Below are 20,189 nucleotides of genomic sequence, written 5' to 3' on the forward strand. Positions count from 1 at the left end.
CCCCACCACTTCTGCGTGTAAAGTGGCTGAGCTGTCAGAGACCCAAAGTAATTATTTGAGTTTGGAGTCGGTGTTAACCCGTGCTGAATACAAGCGTGGGTTTCTTCAAACCCCGTCACCCACCCCCTTTCGGCAGGGCATCCCTCCTTGCCCGTGCTCCTTGAGGATGGCCAGAGCCGCTGCCTGCAGACCAGCTGAGCTCTAGGTGTCTGCAGCTCCAGGCCACCAAACGGGGAGGAACAGGCATGCCAAATATTCTGGTTCTCTGAATATACAAGACCAAATAAGGCCCAAATGCCAAGAGAGTAAACACAAGGCCGATCTACCAAGTTTGGGCAAATATGATTCAGAGTTCCCTAATGCTCCAGATTTTGCCTCGCAGGATAAACTTAATAATTCTGTGTACACTTATTCTTGTTTAAAAAGGAAGTCACCGTGTAACCCCCATCTGTCTCTGTCCGCCCAACCGCTTGTTTATCGAGACTGTGCATTTGTGAAGTTCGGCCGTGAATCAAAACTATGAATAAACCATTTCACGAAGCAGATAGCTTATGTATGCGAGACCGAGAAAAAACCAACACGCCCCCAAAAATTTATGGAATTGCTGTTTCCTCAACTGCCAGGGAAACAGGGCGAAACTGAAAACTGTTCTCAGGATTTGAAGACCTGGCTACAGAAAGGAGGGAGGATACCCTGAGGCGGAGAAAGCAGTCCGATTGTGTCACACCTTCTGTGCAGAAGCGATGAAATTCCTGCAGAAAATCTGCATTTGTAATCATTAACCAGGTGCAATAAAGCATAGAAACTCAATTAAACACTGATCTACAGCAAAAATTGCTACGTAAGTGACATTTATTAATGTTCTGCTATATTTACAGTTTTAACATAGTAAAACTCCAAAGTGAATTACCACTTGGCAGAAAGCACAAAAGTGGACATTAAATCTACATTTATAATGCATCATCGTCTCTGCTAACACAAATTATAAAAGCAAGAATTACAGGTATGTTAGGAATTGTCTCAAAAGTCCCAAGCCAAAGAAAAAAAAAGGCCCTTTGTTTTGCAAGATAATTTTTATACAAAGTTGCAATGTGACCTTTTATCTTTACACTACCAAGGTGTACTGTGAAAATCTCTATATAGTCCAAAAAGTAGGTAGTACGAAAGAAAAGTATACTACAACATTGAGAATATAGACTATTAAAAAATTAATACCTGTGCCACCTTCAAAATACTACTCTCTCCCAATTCCACCTCGAGGATCCGTACCGTACAGATGTACAGACCAATTTCTCCTTTCAGACGCAGATAGCACAGGTGGTGGAGAACTAAGCAGCAGCAAGGTATGTAACCATAGCAATGCCTTCACTTACACTTTTGAGCTCATCCCTTCGGGGCAGCCAGCATTATGCACGCCGTACACTAACGACCAGAGTCCAAACCTGCTCCCAGGATGTGGAAGGAAATAAAGCAAGCCTGTCCCCTGCTGGCTGCGGGGCATAGCTCATGCTACCCAAATTACTACAGATACTACATCAGGCTTTATTAGCACGTCACAGACTCGATTGCAAGAGCTTTTGCAAACATTAGCCACTAATGATTTAATGATTACAGAATTCTGCATTAATTATTAAAATTTTACATCTAGAAACAAATAGAAAGAAATGCTTCTCCTTTTTTCAACAGTACTTTTATTTATTTATTTTAAAGCAGGTGATTATTTTTTCTTCTGTTTCAGAGTCTTGATTCACTTCCTGCAGGTGTCCTATTACTTCTTGAGGGAGAATTCGCTAACGCAGGAAGACATTTGCCAGAAAACATCTGTCGGAGAAGGATATTGAATATTGAAACTATAGTTAGATTGCTATTTTGGATAACAGAAGGATGTAGTTCACAAAGAGTGCAGGATGTCTAAAGGCTTATGAAGTATGTCAGTACACAATGACATGACTCTAATGAAATGTGCAGTGTTTCTGTGCGTATGTTCCACTTCTAAAGAGTTAAAATTCCTGAAGAGTTAAAAACAGACACCGAAACAGGCAACGCTCTTAGAAACTCAGGCATAAAAACACATCCGTTTATGAAGTTACACTGCATTTGCACTAGGAGAACAAAATTGTACTCCGTCTTATTTGCTGCATCCACACACACGATTATGACTTCTGTATCTTTATATCAAACGTCTCAGTATGAGAGGCACCAGCTCTCACAAATTGCCTGTTCCAGTCATGCTGGGAAGAACCATCCAAACCTGAGATCCAACATAAAACACCTGCACTCAGCACACAGCTGGGGGATTCTGCTGGGATGCTGTCAGGAATGATGTCTGTTACTTGTACACACATCAAACAGTAAACAACAAACTTTCAATTAGATTCATTTTCACCAGTTATTTTTTTTTATTTGCACAAATTATTCCTCTCCTCTTTCCCTTCTTATATTCTAAAAATTAGCCCCTCTAGAACAATAATGATCATTCACTGTGCCCTTTTCATTATGTCCTGCAGCAGAAATCTTAAAAAAAAATAATATAGTAAAAATCCAAGTCTTTTGTGGTTTCCCTTCTCAGAATTCAGGATTAAAGATTTATTTCCAATGAAAATGTCAAAGTTGTAGATTTTAGAAGTGATTGTAGACATTTATCTTGAGGCATCTAAAAGAGTGCTTTTTGAAAGCTCCCAAGTGTACAAAAATTTAAAAAAAAAGATTTTTTAAAAAATACTACACCTCCATCCTTACAAGCAAGGAGTTAAGCAAGGTCTCTACAATTAGAATTTCAAATTCCAATACAGGAAAGGCCTGTGCAACAAGAAAACACACAGTTCCTATAACAAATGAAAAACTAAGTTTCAGTAAAGAAGCAAAATTAAAAAAAAAAACAAAAAAAACAGTTTAGTGAAAACAAACTACAGATGACACAGTTGATGCTTGAATGCTCTCACTATGTGACTATACACCTGAGGGAAGTAATCCTTCTGGTGACTCAGCAGGAATTTCAGAGGATATTACAAATCCTGGAGGAAGTCAACAGAAAAGTCCACCATAAACCAGTAATGGCATTAAATGGAACAGAAACACTTCAATAAACTGACTGAAGAACTACTTTTACATGCTATCACCACTGCACGACCTGAGCTGGAAAACTGCACAATTCTCATTTTGTGTAGCATGTTCCCACTGCAAAACAGAAATGAAGCAGTATCTTAAGCAACTCACAGTTTCTAATAAAAGGAAAATGCATTTGGAAAATTAAGCTTTGGTTTTAAATTCTGAACAATTTAATGACCTCAATTTAAAGCTGGGGTTTGTTTGGTTTCTTTATACCACTGTCCCAGCTGCAACTGCTTGAGCCCTGTCTTGGGGAAATCTAGTGTTATTATGAATTTTCTAAAGGGAGCATCATGTTGCACTCGCCATCTGGGAAGCAAACTATTACAGGATTTCCTTCCCCTCGGGGAGGGACAGTTAATGCAAGGCCATTATCTGCTGTAAGCAGGAAATTATGCTAGAAGGATTCAACTACTTAATTCTCCTCCTTTAAAGTCCCATTAGGAAGGTAGCAATGTTAAGGATCAGCCTTAAAGAAAAAGACTTCTAGGCATTAAGGCTTTTTCAAAACGTTCAGGTAAAAGTGTGTTCAAGTATGCAGGAGAGGTCTGCAATGAGAAATGGTGTGCAAGAGCTGAGTTTCTTCAGGAACTTGGCAAAAAATTCAAAGAGCACACTAAATTCAGACAAATTGTTCTTTCTGGGACATAAGCCAGATACACTGGCACAGTCTTCCAAACAGATTTTGTGACCTCTATTCATGTTTAGGACATACCACATGTTTCAGGCATATTATTTATGCTGAAAGACACACCTGTCAAATACAGTGCAACACCAAGGGGCAGAGATTCTGTTTGTACAATTCAAGTCATGGAATCTAATGAATTTAAAATTATTCAAAGGGAAAACTCAGATAGAAATGTCAAATATTCCTCTGCTCCCCACCAAGTCAGTCTGGCTCTGCCCATCTGTAGAAACAGGAGCTGTGTATGTGGCACCAAGAAACAATTGTTTGCTGCTGCCTTGTGTTCTAAAAGTATTGTCATAAATAAAAGCCTCGTTACTAAATAAAACTTAAAAAAAAAAAAACAGAACAACTTCACGAAAGCAGAAAGCTTACCTCTAGTAAATAAAGAGGACTCTGGTTCTGGGGAGAGTGGAAAAAGTATCTGGCATCTTTCTAACCTTTGCATAATTAATAAATCCTCTGAGAAACAGCAGAAAACCTAGATGAGAGAAACACATTTGTCTGGTTAGGGCAGATTTTGCTTCTGCAATTAGAGAAGGAGCAGTTCGACTCACTGTTACTAGCACAGAGGGACTTAAGTTGCTGGGATGAGTAATTGCTGATTAAATACAGGAACTTTTCTTGTATCAATGACACATGATCTTTCAATTTCATCCCATCTCAAAAACAAACTTTCCTTAGCCAATCACAAAACTTTCGACTCCAAATGAGGCCTAGCCACTTCCAAAGGAAGGGGAAAAAATTAAAAAAATAAAAAAGACAGTCCACAAGACCACAACTGACTCTTCCATTTAAAATACAAGAACAGACAACATCAGTAACTCTGAAGACAAGTATTGTTCTCTTGTTTTTCCCTTCTGGATGATAAAAGTGACACTGATACCAAGAATGACGACAGAAGGCTGTGGCTTATGTGTATCTTCAAAACACAAAAAGTGCTCAGGAAGAGTTTGAGGGTTACATTCCAGTTTTATATCTACATGTACATATTTCAGCTGCCAGTAAAGCTGTGCTTACAAAAGCCCCTACTACACTTTACAGAGTTCTAAGCAAACATTTCCTCTTTCCCCCAGACCAAAACACTTACCTAGTACAAGGAACACCCACCAGAGCCAATACTGACCATCAAAGTAACCGGGAAAATAGGTGGAGAACTGAAAAAAAAAAAATTACAAGTTAAAGCACATGCTAGTGTCTGAACCCAAATCTATTCTCAAGCCCTCTGCACACAAGAGAGTTTATAGAACCCTGCATCTTATTAACTACACAGACTGGAGGGAATGAACTACCTCCACGAACTTTTTTCTACACTTCTGACCAACTGTAACCAAGGGGAATGGAACAGATCAAATACTCAGCCATAAACTCTTCCAATCAGTGCAGCAGAAATACATGAGTGAGTAAATATTCCTATTCACCCCCACGCCTTTGATGCTGATAAGCCATGTTCGTAGTTTCTGAAAGGGGAGAGACCAGGCTTGCAGCAGTGCATCATGTAATTACACTGTTAGGTTGGACAGCATAGCTAACAAAAGCACAGTCAAAAAGAAATCCCATACCTGTGGAACCCTTTGACAGTAATTTCTATTGGGAGAATTGCTGCCTGTTGAATGAAAGGCACCAACACTAGTAGAGCACTTAAGTTCACTATGCCAATGGCAAATGCAATGATTTTGCTTTCACTCTATTCTAATTTAAAAATCTAACAAATGGCAAGCTTGATACCGAAGTTTAAATCAAATCTGCAGTTAAAGTCACTGGTCTCTGTCACACCTCTTAATCCAGCAAATAGTTTTTAACAGCACTGTTACAAGGATGTCTCCCAAAATCTTAAGTTTCTACAGAAAAAAATTAAGATATATTGTATTTACAAATCCAAGTCCTAGCCTAAAAATACTAGGTGTGAAGTGACCATGCTAACACTAATGCTGTCTATTTCTACTCAGGCACAGCTGAGTTTTTTTTGCTTGAAATTTAAAATGTCAGCTGGGGACAGCCGGGGACATCCGCATGTCATTTTCACAGCCACCATCGTTCCATGGCACTGAATAAATCTTTTCTTATTTTTTCTCACAACCCATCCAAAAGAGTATTTTGACTATATTTTCTCATTTCTTACAGTATCAGTACATGTATATATCATTTTTGTCTTTTTTCCCCCTAGAAATGTTTTGCTTTCTCCCTGCCTCTAAGTTTTAAAAATAATACACCAGCCTTTCTTGCTTCTGTAGGCAGAGGTCCATGCCCAGCAGGACCCTTTCTTTGGATCTGAACTCCTAAAATACAAACCAGCGCTGATCAGTCACATCCTGCCTTTCTCTGTGTGATCCAGTGGAGGGGAGCAGAGAAGATCTTTTAGCAACCTAGATATGCACGCTGTTACTATGGAAAATAAATTAAAATAGAAAAGCACACTTCTGATCACCTGCTGCTTGTGTCGCATGCACAACTCACCAGAGGGCACCAGCGAGCTTCTCTCACCCATGTGACTACGTGGTCACTGCCTCTTCCTTCAGCACAAAAAAAAAAAAACAAAACAAACCTCACACTGCCTAATTCTCAAGTCCCTGTTTCCCTCTTCTCACTGGTCATGCTCACACCAAACCCACATTTTAGAGAATATCGATTTTTCAAAGCAGCACCTAAAGAACTTCATCCTGGAGAGGAACATTGCTATGCTGACTGTAGGGCTGGCTTCACCTGGATAAATGTTTTATGAAGATCAGATCATTGTTACTGCTCAACACACAACCACATTTTGATCCAATACAGTGGCTCTGCCAGAGAGAGACATCCTTGGGTGTGCAATCTTTATTCTCCTTTATTAAAATAACAGTCCCAGCATATAACTACATAAATAGGACAGAACGACAAAAAAGCTCTGTCCTCGTCAAGTGAGGGGATCAAAATCCATTTCAGCATAAAAAGCTAAATTTACTACAAATAAATTCAGTATAAGTGACAAAAATGAGTTGGGGAGAGAAAAGTGGAGAGAAAAAAAAAGAGTACATGTTTCTGCACTACACAACTTACCCTGACAATAAGGATCCACTTGATAAGAGACAGACCAAACCCAGAAATGGCCCCGTATCTTCCTGCAGCTGAAGTAGTCAGACAGAAAGACAGGAAAAATCCAATCCAGTTGAAGAGGAATGCCACTGAGAAAGCAAGAGAAAAGCAGATGATCAAGCCCTCTTTATATACCAAGGAAAAAAAATCAAACCCTTAAAATTGGCACACACAGGTTTTTCACAGTGCTACATAAACCTAAGTGTGAAAATAACTATTTTGGGTTCTGAAACAGTCTGGGAAAAAAATAAAGTTTCACCATGTACTTACTGAAGAAAGTTAGCATGAAAATGCCATCATTCCCTATCCTCAGCTGGTCAGTGTCGTCAAAGTCATCCCGTGTCACAAAGTCATCCTCCTGCAAATCAAAAGGGGAAAAGAATGGGTGGATTTCAGTCAGTTCAATCCATACAGCAACCCCTCACCTGCACCTGCTTCTTCAAGATAGCAAACTGCACAGCCCTCAAAAAGCAATGCACATTGGAAGGCTACAAAATGCTTAGTTTACGTTTAAGGAAAGCCCCCTCAGGGAAATATATGACTAAATATCAAAAGGCTACAAATGCAAGCAGGAAAAAATCCCAAGGATAGGATGCAGGCATCACATATTAAGTCATTGGCATTATTTTTATTTATTTGTTTGTTTGAAGATAGTCAAGACTGCAAGTGTTGTTATTCTCAGTATAAAGAATGCCCCTGCTCAAACAGAAAAATTAAACTTTTCATCTCAACCAGGAATTTGGCTTCTATAAAGAAGGAGTAGTGGAAATTTAATGCTATCAGGGGTGGGGGAACAGACTGAACAAGATGCAGTGTTGAAAAAAAAGATGTTTAAAAAATAAAAATAAATTAAAAAAATACTGCAATAGAGGGAATGGTTTTATCATCTTTTTATCAACTAGACTGACTCCTGGGAAAGTCAACTAAGTAAACAGCAGGAGTATCAAGAGTAGGTACATTACACTGCTGAAAATTTAATCCTAAATCTTAAAACAAAACAATGAAAAAAAAAACAAAACAAAACACTGACAGAGCACAAAGCTATGGTATACTGCCTCTGTCAGCCTGCCAAACTAATCTGGATAGCAAATAGTGGCATTACTGAGATGTCTTACATCATCATTGCTGCCTAGAGGAAATTTTTTTTTAAAAAAAAGCACCACCAACAATAAACACTCACCCCTCAGAACTCTTGGGAGCGTATAATATCACTGCCCTAAAAAGCTAAGTAAGAAAAGTCAGGACACTTGATAAGCAGGACTTAAACCAGAAATTCTACACGAGCAATGTGAAGGACACACAGCCAGCCAAGTGTACTCACTCTTCCAGGAACCAAGGGAATTGTGGCTTCAGCCTTGGTTCTCTCTGCCTCATCATAACTAGGCAGTGTTGTGGCCACGTTGTAAGATGGAGGCTTAGGAAATCCTGACTCATCCTTGTAGTCAAAATAAGCTGCAATGAGAAAGTTATACAGAAGGTAACTTGTCTGCTCCTTAATAACACCATGCTGGGAAGGAGAAATATTTCAGAAGACTTCAAAAGACCCCAATGCCCGATGCTGGTAAGGCCTCCTGTCTCCTACCCATCATCCTAGCCTCTTGCTATCCCAGAACAAGAAGCAAAAAACAAGAGAGCACTCTTGTTTTTGAACACTATCTAATACCAAGTAATATGCAGAGCACTATTTAGCATGCCTGGCTCTACTTATTTTTAAAACAATAACACATGCTGTGCCTTTCCTTCAATAAAACAGAAGTAGTCACATTTTTGAATCCCAAATGGTTGGAGTTAGTCAAAGAAGAACCACTCCAAGCCTCAGGCCACTGGTGACCAGTTTTTGCAGAAAAGGGTTCCAAATTGTTTTCTGATGGGGGGGGGGAAGGGATTGGAAAAAATCAAAGAGCACTTCTGACCCACAGCCTCAGACACTCCAAGGAATGGGCACTAATGGGGCCAGCGTTACAGCTGTGTGCTGAGGCAGGATGCTCAGCTCGCTGGAGAAGCACAATATTCCAGCTTCTGTCCCAAGCCAGCTGGCTGTCTGAGAGACTGACAGTATGCTGCATTTGATTCACAAATCTTTAGAAGTTGACTGTGAGAAAAAACGGTAAGGTTTACCTACGCCAAAACACTCTGACACACAACCAGCACACAAAAAAGCTGTTTTGTTCCAAGCTAGTAGTGAGTTATATGACAGCACGATGAATCAGAAGTATAACCCTCATGACCAAGCCCTTAGTTATGAAAATTGCAGAAATCATGAATTCTTTAATCCCTTTTAAGCAGCAAGACATTTTTGGAAGGAGCACAGTATCATTCAAATGCCAAATGAGAGGAGAACCACAAATGCTCGCAGCACTTTGCTTTTTAACTGTCTTCAATCTGCTAAGAACGCTGCGGAGTGTAACTTGAACTCCACTTGATGGAAGACTTCAGATGACCGCAGCCAAAATGCATCTCCTAAACCACAAGTAACAACAGTGCCTCTGGATCGATTCTGATCCCTTGCTGCCTCCTCAGTGAGGATGCTGCAATGCCGCCTGGCAATAAGGAGAACGATGAAGGAGGTAGGAAAGAACAGCAGAGCAAACCCAGCTGTTTCCTTTTGCACGTTTACCTGTGCTCTCCGCAGAAATGCTGCTGTAAGGCGGAGGGGCATCATTTACCACCGGTGCAGTCTCGCCTGGCTCCTCTTCATTCTGCAGCTGAAGAGACCACACACAAGAGAAGTTAACTGCATGCCCCCCGGTGTGTGGAAGCATCCCTCTAGTTTTAATGGCACAAGCAGCCTCTTCTGGAACAAGCCTGCTCTATGGCACGGGGCATTTGAGAGCTGCTGGCTTCCCTCCAAAGCACTCCTGCTCGAGATTATCAGCGTGGCCTCTCAGCATTAATGTGCTTTCAAGTCGTGTCCTCGCACACCTGGGCTTTGCTGCTGGACAGCACAGCACAGCACAGCACACACCTTTCTGGTACCTTTGCATTTCCCTGGCACTTCCCAAGATTCCCCAGCTCACCCAGCTCAGGAGCTGCAATCACATCTGTTCGGGTTGAGGACACAGCAGGAGACACCCAACAGCAGTCTCCAGTGCTCCCGGGGCTTTGCTGGGGAAGGTTTTTGGTCTTTTTAGTGGCTATGTAATGGCACATGGAAGTCTGATTCTTGCCATTTCCCCTCAGCCTTTCACACCGTGTGAGTGAAGATGGTTTATTTTGTGCAGCATGCTTCCCACAGGCTGTGTATAAATAGCCATGCAGCTCACCAGCCGTACAGCGTCGCTCGCATGGAGAAGGTGAGGGGCTGGGGCTGGGATCGCAGACACTGCCAACAGCAACCCGGATGGGTTCAAAGCAGAAGGCACCAGAACGGAGCTTACAGACTTCTGCCCTAACATCTTCCTCCACTCCTCCTCCTGCATGCTAATGCTAATGCACTTGCAGCCATCTGGGACGTTTGCTTTCTTTTCTTTGGAGAGACGCTTTTGGCTTCTTCCTAAGCTGGCACTGAAGTCCTTCCCAAGCCTTTAGAGCTCGGGAGGGCTGGAGGCTCTTATTTTGCTTGTACGGCGTATCAGGGGGAAAAAATCAGCTCAGACTTGTAAATGAAGGTCTTGTTTTATACATCACTGCACAGCATCTTGTGTTTTTTTTTCCTTTTGATACCTGAGATCAAAGGATCACACTACATCCACATCCGCAGCCAAAGTCAAAGCCAAAGCTTTTTCAGTTTTGGGGCCCCGCTCGCCCTTCGCCTCCCCCAGGGGGCTGCTGCCCGCCCCACGTCTCTGTGGGTCACTGCTCCCTGCGCCAAGGAAGGCTTCAAACACACCTGCTGCTGAGGGAGTGGAACCTGGTAATGTTTAAATGACTTGGGTTAGCAAGTGATGGCACGGGCAGCGCTGCCCCCAGAGCCAGGGATCAGCCAAGAGGGGAAAAGGGCAAGCAAAGGAACAGCCCCGCCGGAGCTGGGGAGTCAGCCTCCCTCAGCTCTGCAGCCTAGGAATTCTCAGAAAATGCTCTGCCATGCTCAGTCTCGCTTTGTCCATGAAAATTCAATACTTCTGAGCACGTTTTCCTGCCACCTATCCCAGAGGCAGCCCATTAATGAAGGAGGGAGGCTCTGGCACACCACGGGCACTGTCCGCAGGACGCCCCGTGCTCCCTGCCCTCCTCACCGGGGTGGAGGGAATCACAGCCTGAGGCTCACGGGTAGGAGAGGAAAAAAACACCCGACCTAAGGTACAACCCCAGGGAAGGGGAAGGGAAGAGCTAGATGTGCGAGCACTGCAGGAAGTGAAACAGGAGAGGACACGGGCACCTGGTTCAGCATTAATTCTTACATTTAGGGTCCTTACTATATTCTCCTTGCAATTGCATCACGCAGAAGACAGCAAGACGAGCCTCCTGCTCGCTCCAAACCACACCAATTCACTGAACGACACAACAAACGCAGCTACTTTTTAAAACTGAGCCCCAGGCTCTGTAAGGTAGGCGGTTAGAGAAAGCAGATCCTCCTTTTAATGGACAAGGCACACAACTGCCTTCCAGCCTTTTTAATGATTCCAGGCATCTAAAATTCAACTAAGTGCTTATTAGCAACGCAGCACGGCTTCATGTGACAGGAAGGATGAATCATCAGCTCTCTCACATGCCCAGCACCGCTCCGGCAGCGCTCGCCCTGCGTTCCCCAGCCTGGCGGGGCAGGCACCGGGTGCAGGCACCGCACCGCGGGAGCTCCCGGCTGGGTGCACGGCCGAGACCCCTGGGCGCTGCTGCCAAAAGGCCTCGGAGCCCGGGGGAGAGCCCGGGGGATCTGATTTTAAGGCAGGCTGAGGCTGAGGCAGGCAGGTATTCTCTCTTTGATTCACCGGCAGATTTCAGCTTTTAAAGCACGACTCCTGGATTTGCTGCACCAAAAACGGGCGGTATTTACAGCATCGTGTCCAGTTATCAGAACAAGACTCTGGCTGAGATTGTTTTTTCACCTGATTACTGAAATGACAGAAAGCTGCCTGGCAGACCAGGGCAGGGCCCAGGGCCGTGCATTTTCCAGCAGGCAGCAGCCACCAGAGGCTGGCTGTGAGCAGCCGCTGCCTCCCCGCGTCACCTCCCGCAGCCGTGAAGCCGCACGCCGCGCCCACGTCCAAATCTCATACAACATTTCCAAATATTTCCACCCAATTTTTAAGGCCTTTCCAATAAATACATTTGTTCCTTCTTTGAAATACTCTGAACTTAGCCCACGGGCTGCTGGCACAGCTTTGCAGGGTTGTTTTACGCTTCCCCATGGCCCGAGTCCCCAGGCTACACGCAGCTCTTCGCGGGAACTCAGGATCCCTGCCAGCCCTGTCCTAGCAGTGCCTCGCCTGTAAGGGACCTGCCCGGCAGCACACCGCCAGCATTTTCTGCATTTCAGCTCGTTTCATGTGCTGGCACACGAGGCAGAGCTGCTCAGAAACCCCACGGAGGGCTCCTCGAACGCAGACGGCCCCGACCAGCCCTCGCCCCGTTGTTACTATGGTTTCTGCGAGGCTTCCCAGGCAGCTATGTAGGTTACTAACAGAGAGAGGATCGATAGTTTTTAAAAAGGTGGCAGGATTGATTTTTTTCTCAGAACAACGGAATCATAACCTCTGCAAATCCATACGCAGAATGGTAATGCAAAAAAGATGTCATCACCAAATTAGCAAGTGCCCAGCCTGCTCCCTTTCACTCCCAACACCCCGCACCCTTCTCCTTTTGCATTCCTGGCCTTCTGGAAACAAAGAAACTTTCTGCCCAGTCCAAAAGAGGGAACAGCTCTTCCCATTGCCTTACCTTGCACTGATCTGAAACCCCGACTTTGCCCAGCGCTGTTTCAGGCTCCTCTAACTTCCTAATCAGCGGGGATAATGAGCAGTATCAGACAAGGCAGCCCACGTGCACCAGCCCTCGGCAGCCTTCTCCTTGATGAGCAAATAACTGTTTTCTCCCCGAAGCTTTCAGTTCATTTAACTGCATCGCCCTGACAGCACCCAGCCACCCGGCTGCTCCTCGCCAACCCCTGGGGGAGCAGGCAGGCAGGAAGGGCCTTCCTCCTCCTCCTCCTCCCGTGTCCGAGGTTTTGTACAGAAGAAGGAGGTTTCCACCTCTGAGAGCAGTAATTAAATTTCACACACTTAACGAAGCAGAAGGCCTCGCTGTAATATTTAGGATCGCGCGTACGTTTTTCAGGACACGCATACATCACAGGAAGAATGAATGCTGGATGTTTCATGCACTTCAAAATAGTTTTAAAAATTTATTATCATATGAATATTAAGCACCTTCAATTTCAAAAATCCTCCTGTTCCATCTATCGAATTTGGGTATTTCACAAGAAGAGGCAGAAACAGAACAAAGGGACGTATTTTAATAACGCTGTTTTCTCCTTACACCCAGGGCCAAACGCTGAGCGTTCACACACAGAGGTACTTTAGGAACTTGCTGTCAGCACGGCCACTTCCAGAAGGCGCTGCCACCCCCATGCAGGAGGCAGCACGGCTGCTGGGAGTCACTGGGCAACCTGGAGGCCCAGCTGAGAGCCCGACACAACCCTGACACCTGAAATAACATTTAAAACTCGGAAGTTTGCCTGCCAGGCTACCTTCTGCTGTTAGACAAGCTGTGTGGTGGTACTGCTAATGTTTCCCAAGCCCTTTGAGCTTTTGGCAGCGATTGTATGCCAGTTCTGCAATCACCTTTTCACCTCACTTTTTGGTGAGCCTCCGCTGCCTCTGTGCCAAGAGGCAGCTCCAGTTCTGCCCATCTGCATGCACAGAAGAAACCACAACAACCACCCCTGGAAATTTCCTTATCATTCTTACCAGCTACTTGCGAGTACCTTTGGGAAGCGCATCTGTGGCAAAGGACAAACACCTCACCAAGGAAGCGATGGGCACTGACAGCATTCATGCTATCTGCTGGCATTCAGAGACACGGCACGTTCTCAGCTTTTAGCTTTGATCTGTGCCCCTTCTCCAACTGAACAACCAAACACAAGCCTGAGGTAAGCACAGGGTGCCACCTGCCACCTCCCTTCCCACTTCACATCAGTCTCCCCAGGCACTCAGCAAGCACTGTGGCCCTCCATGGATTTAGCATGCGCTCACGTACCCTCAGCAATACATTTCTTCTACAGTTTCACTGAAAGAAAACCAAACAAACGGAAAAATCTTTGTTCCTTATGTTTTCCATAGCCACCTCACATTACAAAATGATTCACAACCCGTTTTAGCCTTCAACGAGTGGAACCGGAAAAAAGTACCGTGTAAAAAAGGAATGTGTCTGTCTTATTTAACACACCCACCACAGCCTAGGTGGGTTTGCATTACTCATATACATCACATACAGTCCCAAATGCCTCAAGGAAAAAGCAGTTAACACATAAACCTAATAAAAGCCTAAGTATTTCTTCCAGAACGGAGGCTCCTTTCGATCCTAAAAACAAAACAGTTTTGTTGCTGAGCTCACCACCAAGGGGATATGCTCAGAAGGCTTCAGGCCAGCACTGCCCGGAGTGACCGCAGCACCGTGCCACCGCCTTCCTTCCTCCCCAGCACCTCCCAGCCCCGGCCCTGGGGGGCAGAGCCCAGCACTGCCGGAGGAGCCGACACGACACCCGCGGGCACCCAGCCCAGGGTTTTGTCTTACCTTTGTCCTGCTCTTCCTCAGCACATTGCATCCGTGCCACACCGTTCAGAGGCACAAGCACAGGCTGCTTCTTATTAGATTGCCTAAGGCCTGAGTAAAGCACCAGGGCTAGAGGTTTTGGAAAAATGGCTTTGGAAAATGAACCACGTGCCGCAAGCACCCCTTTAACGCTGCACAGCAAACAGCCACAGGTGAGTTTGCACTGCAGGAGGTGCTGGGGGATGCACAGCCTGAATGGGTCTGCAGGGCCAAGGAGCAGGGCAGGGGGAGAAACACAGGGTTGGAGCTCAATTACTCATTTCTGTTGTCCTCAGATTATCCTATCGCCTTTTTTTTGTGGTTTGTTTTTTTAAAAGCACACACGGGGAATTCTGAAAATACTTGGTATGGTCAGTGCACGTTCGAGCAGTGCCCACAGCTCCTCAGAGCTGCTCCCAGGCACACACGTGGATACGCAGCTGGCACCCACGGGGCACACAGCTCTGCCACACGTCGACAGCGCAGCACGGTCAGCCCTGGAGGAATTGCCAAACTGTGTGCCAACCACCACTGCACTACATCTCTCCCCAAAATACAAGTTCTCCAGATTTCAAATGTTCGGCCCTCCTCCACTGCCTCATCACCCCGTAACTTACAGATTAAAGGAGCTCATCCTCAATGCCTACACACTACCTACATCTGCCGGATCCTGCATTTAGCCTCACGGCTATTGATCCGTTACAAGCCTCTCTTCATTGGCACAAATGACATTTACACACAATAAACTTCAACGTATGAAAAAACTGGCACAGCCAGCGCTGGGAGAGATACTTCCACATCCTTTCCTCGTAAATACCAACTCCACACCTCTAGTTTCACAGCACGCAGGGATTTTTGGAGCAAGACACACATAAGGAGCCAGTAACACACTTTCCAGCAATATGGATTCCCTGTTCTGGAATGGGGCAGGGGGAAAAAAGCAACTTCTAAATAGCTCCAAGAAATAAATACATCTGTGCATCGGTTTCTCATTCCGCACTCAATTACACCCGTTTTCTCCCAGGAGCTTGTCTTTAGCAGCACAAATCCTCAGGGGCACAGCCTGCCTTTCTAATCTCTGCTGTACCACGCAGAGCTCTGCTCTACAGTAATAACAGTGTCTGTTATGTGTCTGCCTGATGTGTGAGCAGGAGCTGGCGAAAGGACAGCTTTTCACATTCCTCTTTAAGGAAATCAGCTGAGTTCTTATCGGGCAGGTCCGGAGAGCCACTAGAGAAGAAGGCACCAGAGTCCTCCAGCATTTCTGTCACCTATCGCCACGGGCTCAGGACGGCAGGACACGAGGCTGGGTCCCTTTACAAAATGCGTTTATGGAGAGGTTTGTCAGGGTCACGCCAACTGCGGGACTCTGGATTTGTAAGGAGACCTGGTTATTTGTATCTGATGTGGCCGAGACCAACAAGATGTGTCTCTGTAAGGACATCCGCGCTGCGGGGCGGGGGCACACAACTTTCACCTAACTTGTATCTCCCTGTAAAACCCAGTGCCATGGGGATGGGCTTAATGCCCTGTCCTGAGGGGGGGTCGCACCTGGTGCTCTCAGGGCCCCGGCCGCTATCGCGACACCAGCAGCAAGTCGCGACGCGGTGCCAGCTGCTGCCAACACCCAGGGGACAGGGGGCAGGGCTGTGGCGTGCAGCAGTTTCTGCCCCTGCTTCAAGCAGCGAGGCCTCAGCTCCTGCTGCGGGGCGCGGCACCCAGCGGGGCCCCCACCCGCTCCCCTCCTGCTCCCGGGGGAGCCGGGGAAGTCCCCCCAAACCCGCACCCACCCCCGGGGAGCTCTTGAAGCCCTGTTTGGGGCCTAGAGGGCCCCCAGCGCTGCCCGCAGCTCCCAGCCGTGGCATTAAGGCCGGCTGCCAGGCGCTGCGGCTCCGTGCAGGGAGCGCGGCCGGGCCCACACCGCCACCCGCGGCTCCCCCCCGCTCCCCACCGGGCCCCTCCGGCCTCCAGCGGAGCCCCCCCGAGCCCCGCTGCCCCCCCCTTTGCCTCCCCTCACCTGCTGGTAGCGGCCGCTGCCGGGCTCGGCGGCCGCCATGGCGCTGGGCGGGCGGGGAGCGGGGGGGGGGAAGCGGGGCTGGGCCCGGCCGCCTCCCGACGGGCGCTGCTGAGGCGGAGGCGGCGGCAGCCGGGGCGCTGCGGGGCTGCGGCTCCGCTCCCGCCCCCCCGACACGCCCGGCACGGCCCTGCCCGCTCCGACCGCGGCTGCGAGGCCCAGGGAGAGGAGGAGAAAGGCTCGGGAAGGGCCTGGGCGTGTTGGGGGGGTGCCCGCGGCTCGCGGGGGTCGGGGATGTGCCTGCTCGCAGCCCTCGAGATGCTGAGGGAAAACACGCGGAATCGGCCCAAAATGAGCCCCGAAGGTGCCCTGGGGAGCCTGTCCCGGCCCTGACGGCCTCCCGGTGGCCCTGCCCTCGGCCCTGCCAGCTCCTGGGGCGAGCACGGTGCCTCCCGGGGGTGCAGAGGGGACCTCAGGGCCCTGATGGTGCCACAGACGCAAAGTCTCCTTCCAGAAGGGAAAACACACACAAAGGTTGTTTATTTGGGAATTTCTGCACTGGATTTTACACGGGCTGAGGGATTGTCCAGCCTGTATAACCCCTCTTCGTTGTCTGTGCGGTTCATCTACAGGTGGATTTGTGCCAAACTGCCCGCATCAGTCCCTAGGGCTGATGAGACTTAAATATAAGGCTTAAATATTATCTGCTTGAGGATGAGGAGGGCTGAATCAGCCCTGCTGGGATTCCAAGCTGCCGATGCAGAGAGTTGAAGGAATTTAAACCTGAGGACACGGTCCTGAAGCGCATTACAGCTCAGTATTCGGTACCAGGACCAGGCTGGACTTTTGTTCTGTGTTCTGTCTTTGCAGGAGCAGGCAGCTCACCAAAGTTTTGCTGAGATGAATGAACATCCCCCTCCTCGCACTAAGGGGGAGGCAGCAATCATAATGGATTTTAGCCAGGAATAACCTCCAAAAGTGGATCCTGAGAAATGCTGGGGACGCAAAGAGAACGCAGGTTTCTTGCAACACATTTGAGGAAGCTGGGACGAGAGCTGAAGGCACTCTCATACTGTTGGCTTCACCCTTCCACGGGATTCACAGCTTGCACTGAGTCTCTTTTGCCGTAAGCAGCTGTCCTGATGACATGCGCGGATTTACTTGCCGTCGAGGTGGGATTATATCCCTAAGTATAGCTACAGCCCCACTGGTAATTAGCTGTACACTGATTGACTCGGACATCTGGGAGACTAAAATCAGACACAACCTGTGCACAACCTCAGAAAAGATGCTGGACAGTATCCCGAAGTGATGGTGAAATAGTTGGTGCCACGGTCATTAGCTGGAGGCATATCACCACCTAATTAGGCTATCTAGACTGATCAGGACTAACACAGGAAGGCTAATGGCAATTTCTTCCAGCTGCTTTCTGTGTATTTATTCAATTTTCTTTGGTAGAGAAGCTGTGTAGAAAGATAATGCTGTGGTTACAGTGCATGACTGCTTCTGCTTTCATTTCCCACATGGTTTTAGGCAAATCACTTCAAGCCTCTGCGTTTTTTGAATCTTCCTCCAGTGTCATTTCTCACAAGAGACATTCTGAAGCTTGAAGTCTTTGCTTTTTAGTGACTTCTGTAGGGGATATGCTGTGAAAGTATTTGAAAGCCATTATTAGAAATGTTAGAGAGTCTTCTGAAATCCTAGTGCTCTACAAGTGTTCTTTAATCATGGCGTATGGCTGAACAATGAAGGGGGCATTTTTAATCTACACTTTGTAATAAATATTGAACTCAAAAGCTAAATAATAATGCTCAAAGGAAGGACTTTGAAAGCTAAACATGTTTAAGCAAGAAATAAGCAGGACATTTAAACTAGCTCTTTCTGCTGATCTTTTAGTGATAAATGACCCAATTAAGAAAAAAGCAACAACAAATGTTCGCATGAGCTAATGGGTCATGTCATATTTCTGGAGCTCTCCACTTTAATAGCTTAACCATTTGCAAGCAGGCTGCAACCAGCAGGTTAAGAAAAGTGCCAGTGAAGTGTTGTTCACTTCAAGTCTGGATTATCCACTCATTCACAACACTGGCCTCGAGGAATAAGGAAACTGCATCACAAGCCTCATCCAGAGACTGCAGGGACTGAGAGAAACCTCACCGTGCTGCCCACCAAACGGCGACACAGTGCTGTGAGCCTGGCTGCTCTCCAGTTGTGTCCCTTCATTCCAGGAGCTTTGGCAGTGTTCCCTGGTTGTCTGTACTCTTACAGTTTTCATGGAAAAACTTTTATCACCGGCTATAAATAATGAATTGAGCTGTACGCCCCCAGAGGTACGCGTCTTCATGTGCAGCAGGGGAAGGCTGGAGGCTGAGCACCCGACGTGTTGTGTCTTGCTCACACTGCAGGCTGAAATGCGCCACAGGACGTCCTGAGCTAGAGTTGTCCAATTAGCTGAAGAGGTCTGTGGAGGGTTAACAATTGCTGTCTAACAGATGTTCTTCCCCAAAACAGCGTGAAAGATTTCTTCAGCTGTGAAAATGTGGCAGAAGGGCAAAAAGCAGGAGATGGGCCTCATACACTGCTGCCTTCAGTATAGCTGTCAACACTTCTAGCAATCTATTGGTAGGAAATTCAATTCACACTTTGAGACCCTTCGAGATACCTCGATGCTCTTCATTTTCTTCGTATTTTCTACTCAGTACCATTTTGTATTTGTATCTTCCTTTAGCTTTTTGCTAGTTCAAAGCTCTGTTGACACAATACAGTATTAGCTCTCACCTCAAGTTGCTTTAAAACCATGTTAGCTGTTGTACCTATAGCAGGTCAGGGCTTCGGTGGGTATTTCTGGTTTTACTGCCTCTTCAGAGAGATAGAATCAGGGATGACCGCAGTGCAAGCAGGCACAAACCCCAGCTTTTTCACCTGAAACCTCAGTATGCATTGCCTTCACGCCATCCTGTCAAACAAGCTCAGTCGGGCTCTAGAAGCACGTTTGGCCCTCGGCCTGAAGCCCTGCAGTGGGCCCTTGGAGACCCAGCTGCACAGCACCTCGCCAAGCCCTGGCAGGCATCAGGGTTTCACTCTGATTTCACCAGTGGTCTTTGTTGCCGTGTTATTTTGTCAGCCTTCTGGAGAAAACACCAGTAACCAATGGCTTCTGTTACTCCTCATCTGCAAAGATGGGAAATGACCGCTCCGTGTGCCCTCCTGCACAGCCTGCTCGCGGGCTGGCTCCACTCCAGGCTGACAAAATCCCTCACTGGGATTGGGATGTGCTGGGAGAAGCCAGGCAGTGACATAGTCTTGAAAAGGGCAGCTCCCTCCGGGTCCATCCAGCGTGGAATCTTGTTTTCTCCTTTTCTTCTAAACAGGGGTGAGAAGGTAGGTGGGACGTGCGCGAGCAGGAAGCGGTGACAGATGGTGGGTATTTAAGAGATGTTTTAATTACGGGACTTGGAGAGAGGCCCTTTATGGCGATAAATTTTTAATTGTTGCTTTTTTTTTTTTAGGAAAAAAAAATTCCCAGTGCTCAAAGGCAGTTCCTGGAAGCAACAGCTCTGGTCTGTGCGCACTGTTGACTCTAATCACTTCAACACAGAGAAAAAGAAAATGCTGTGCTTG

At 46.6% G+C, this 20,189-nt stretch overlaps 1 protein-coding gene across 1 annotated transcript; it reads right to left on the bottom strand.

The window, feature by feature from the left end:
- Window positions 1-834: 834 nt before the first annotated feature.
- Window positions 835-16,731, bottom strand: NDFIP1 (Nedd4 family interacting protein 1). Its single transcript, XM_027468104.3, has 8 exons — window positions 16,572-16,731; window positions 9,483-9,570; window positions 8,187-8,317; window positions 7,136-7,223; window positions 6,830-6,954; window positions 4,884-4,950; window positions 4,169-4,274; window positions 835-1,821 (listed from the first exon to the last, which is right to left on the bottom strand). The coding sequence occupies exons 1-7, from the start codon at window positions 16,608-16,610 to the stop codon at window positions 4,171-4,173; spliced, it is 642 nt and encodes a 213-aa protein (XP_027323905.1). The 5' UTR covers window positions 16,611-16,731; the 3' UTR covers window positions 835-1,821; window positions 4,169-4,170.
- Between the last annotated feature and the right edge of the window lie 3,458 nt (window positions 16,732-20,189).

The sequence above is a fragment of the Anas platyrhynchos genome, chromosome 14, assembly GCF_047663525.1.
Source record: "Anas platyrhynchos isolate ZD024472 breed Pekin duck chromosome 14, IASCAAS_PekinDuck_T2T, whole genome shotgun sequence".
NCBI lineage: Eukaryota > Metazoa > Chordata > Aves > Anseriformes > Anatidae > Anas > Anas platyrhynchos.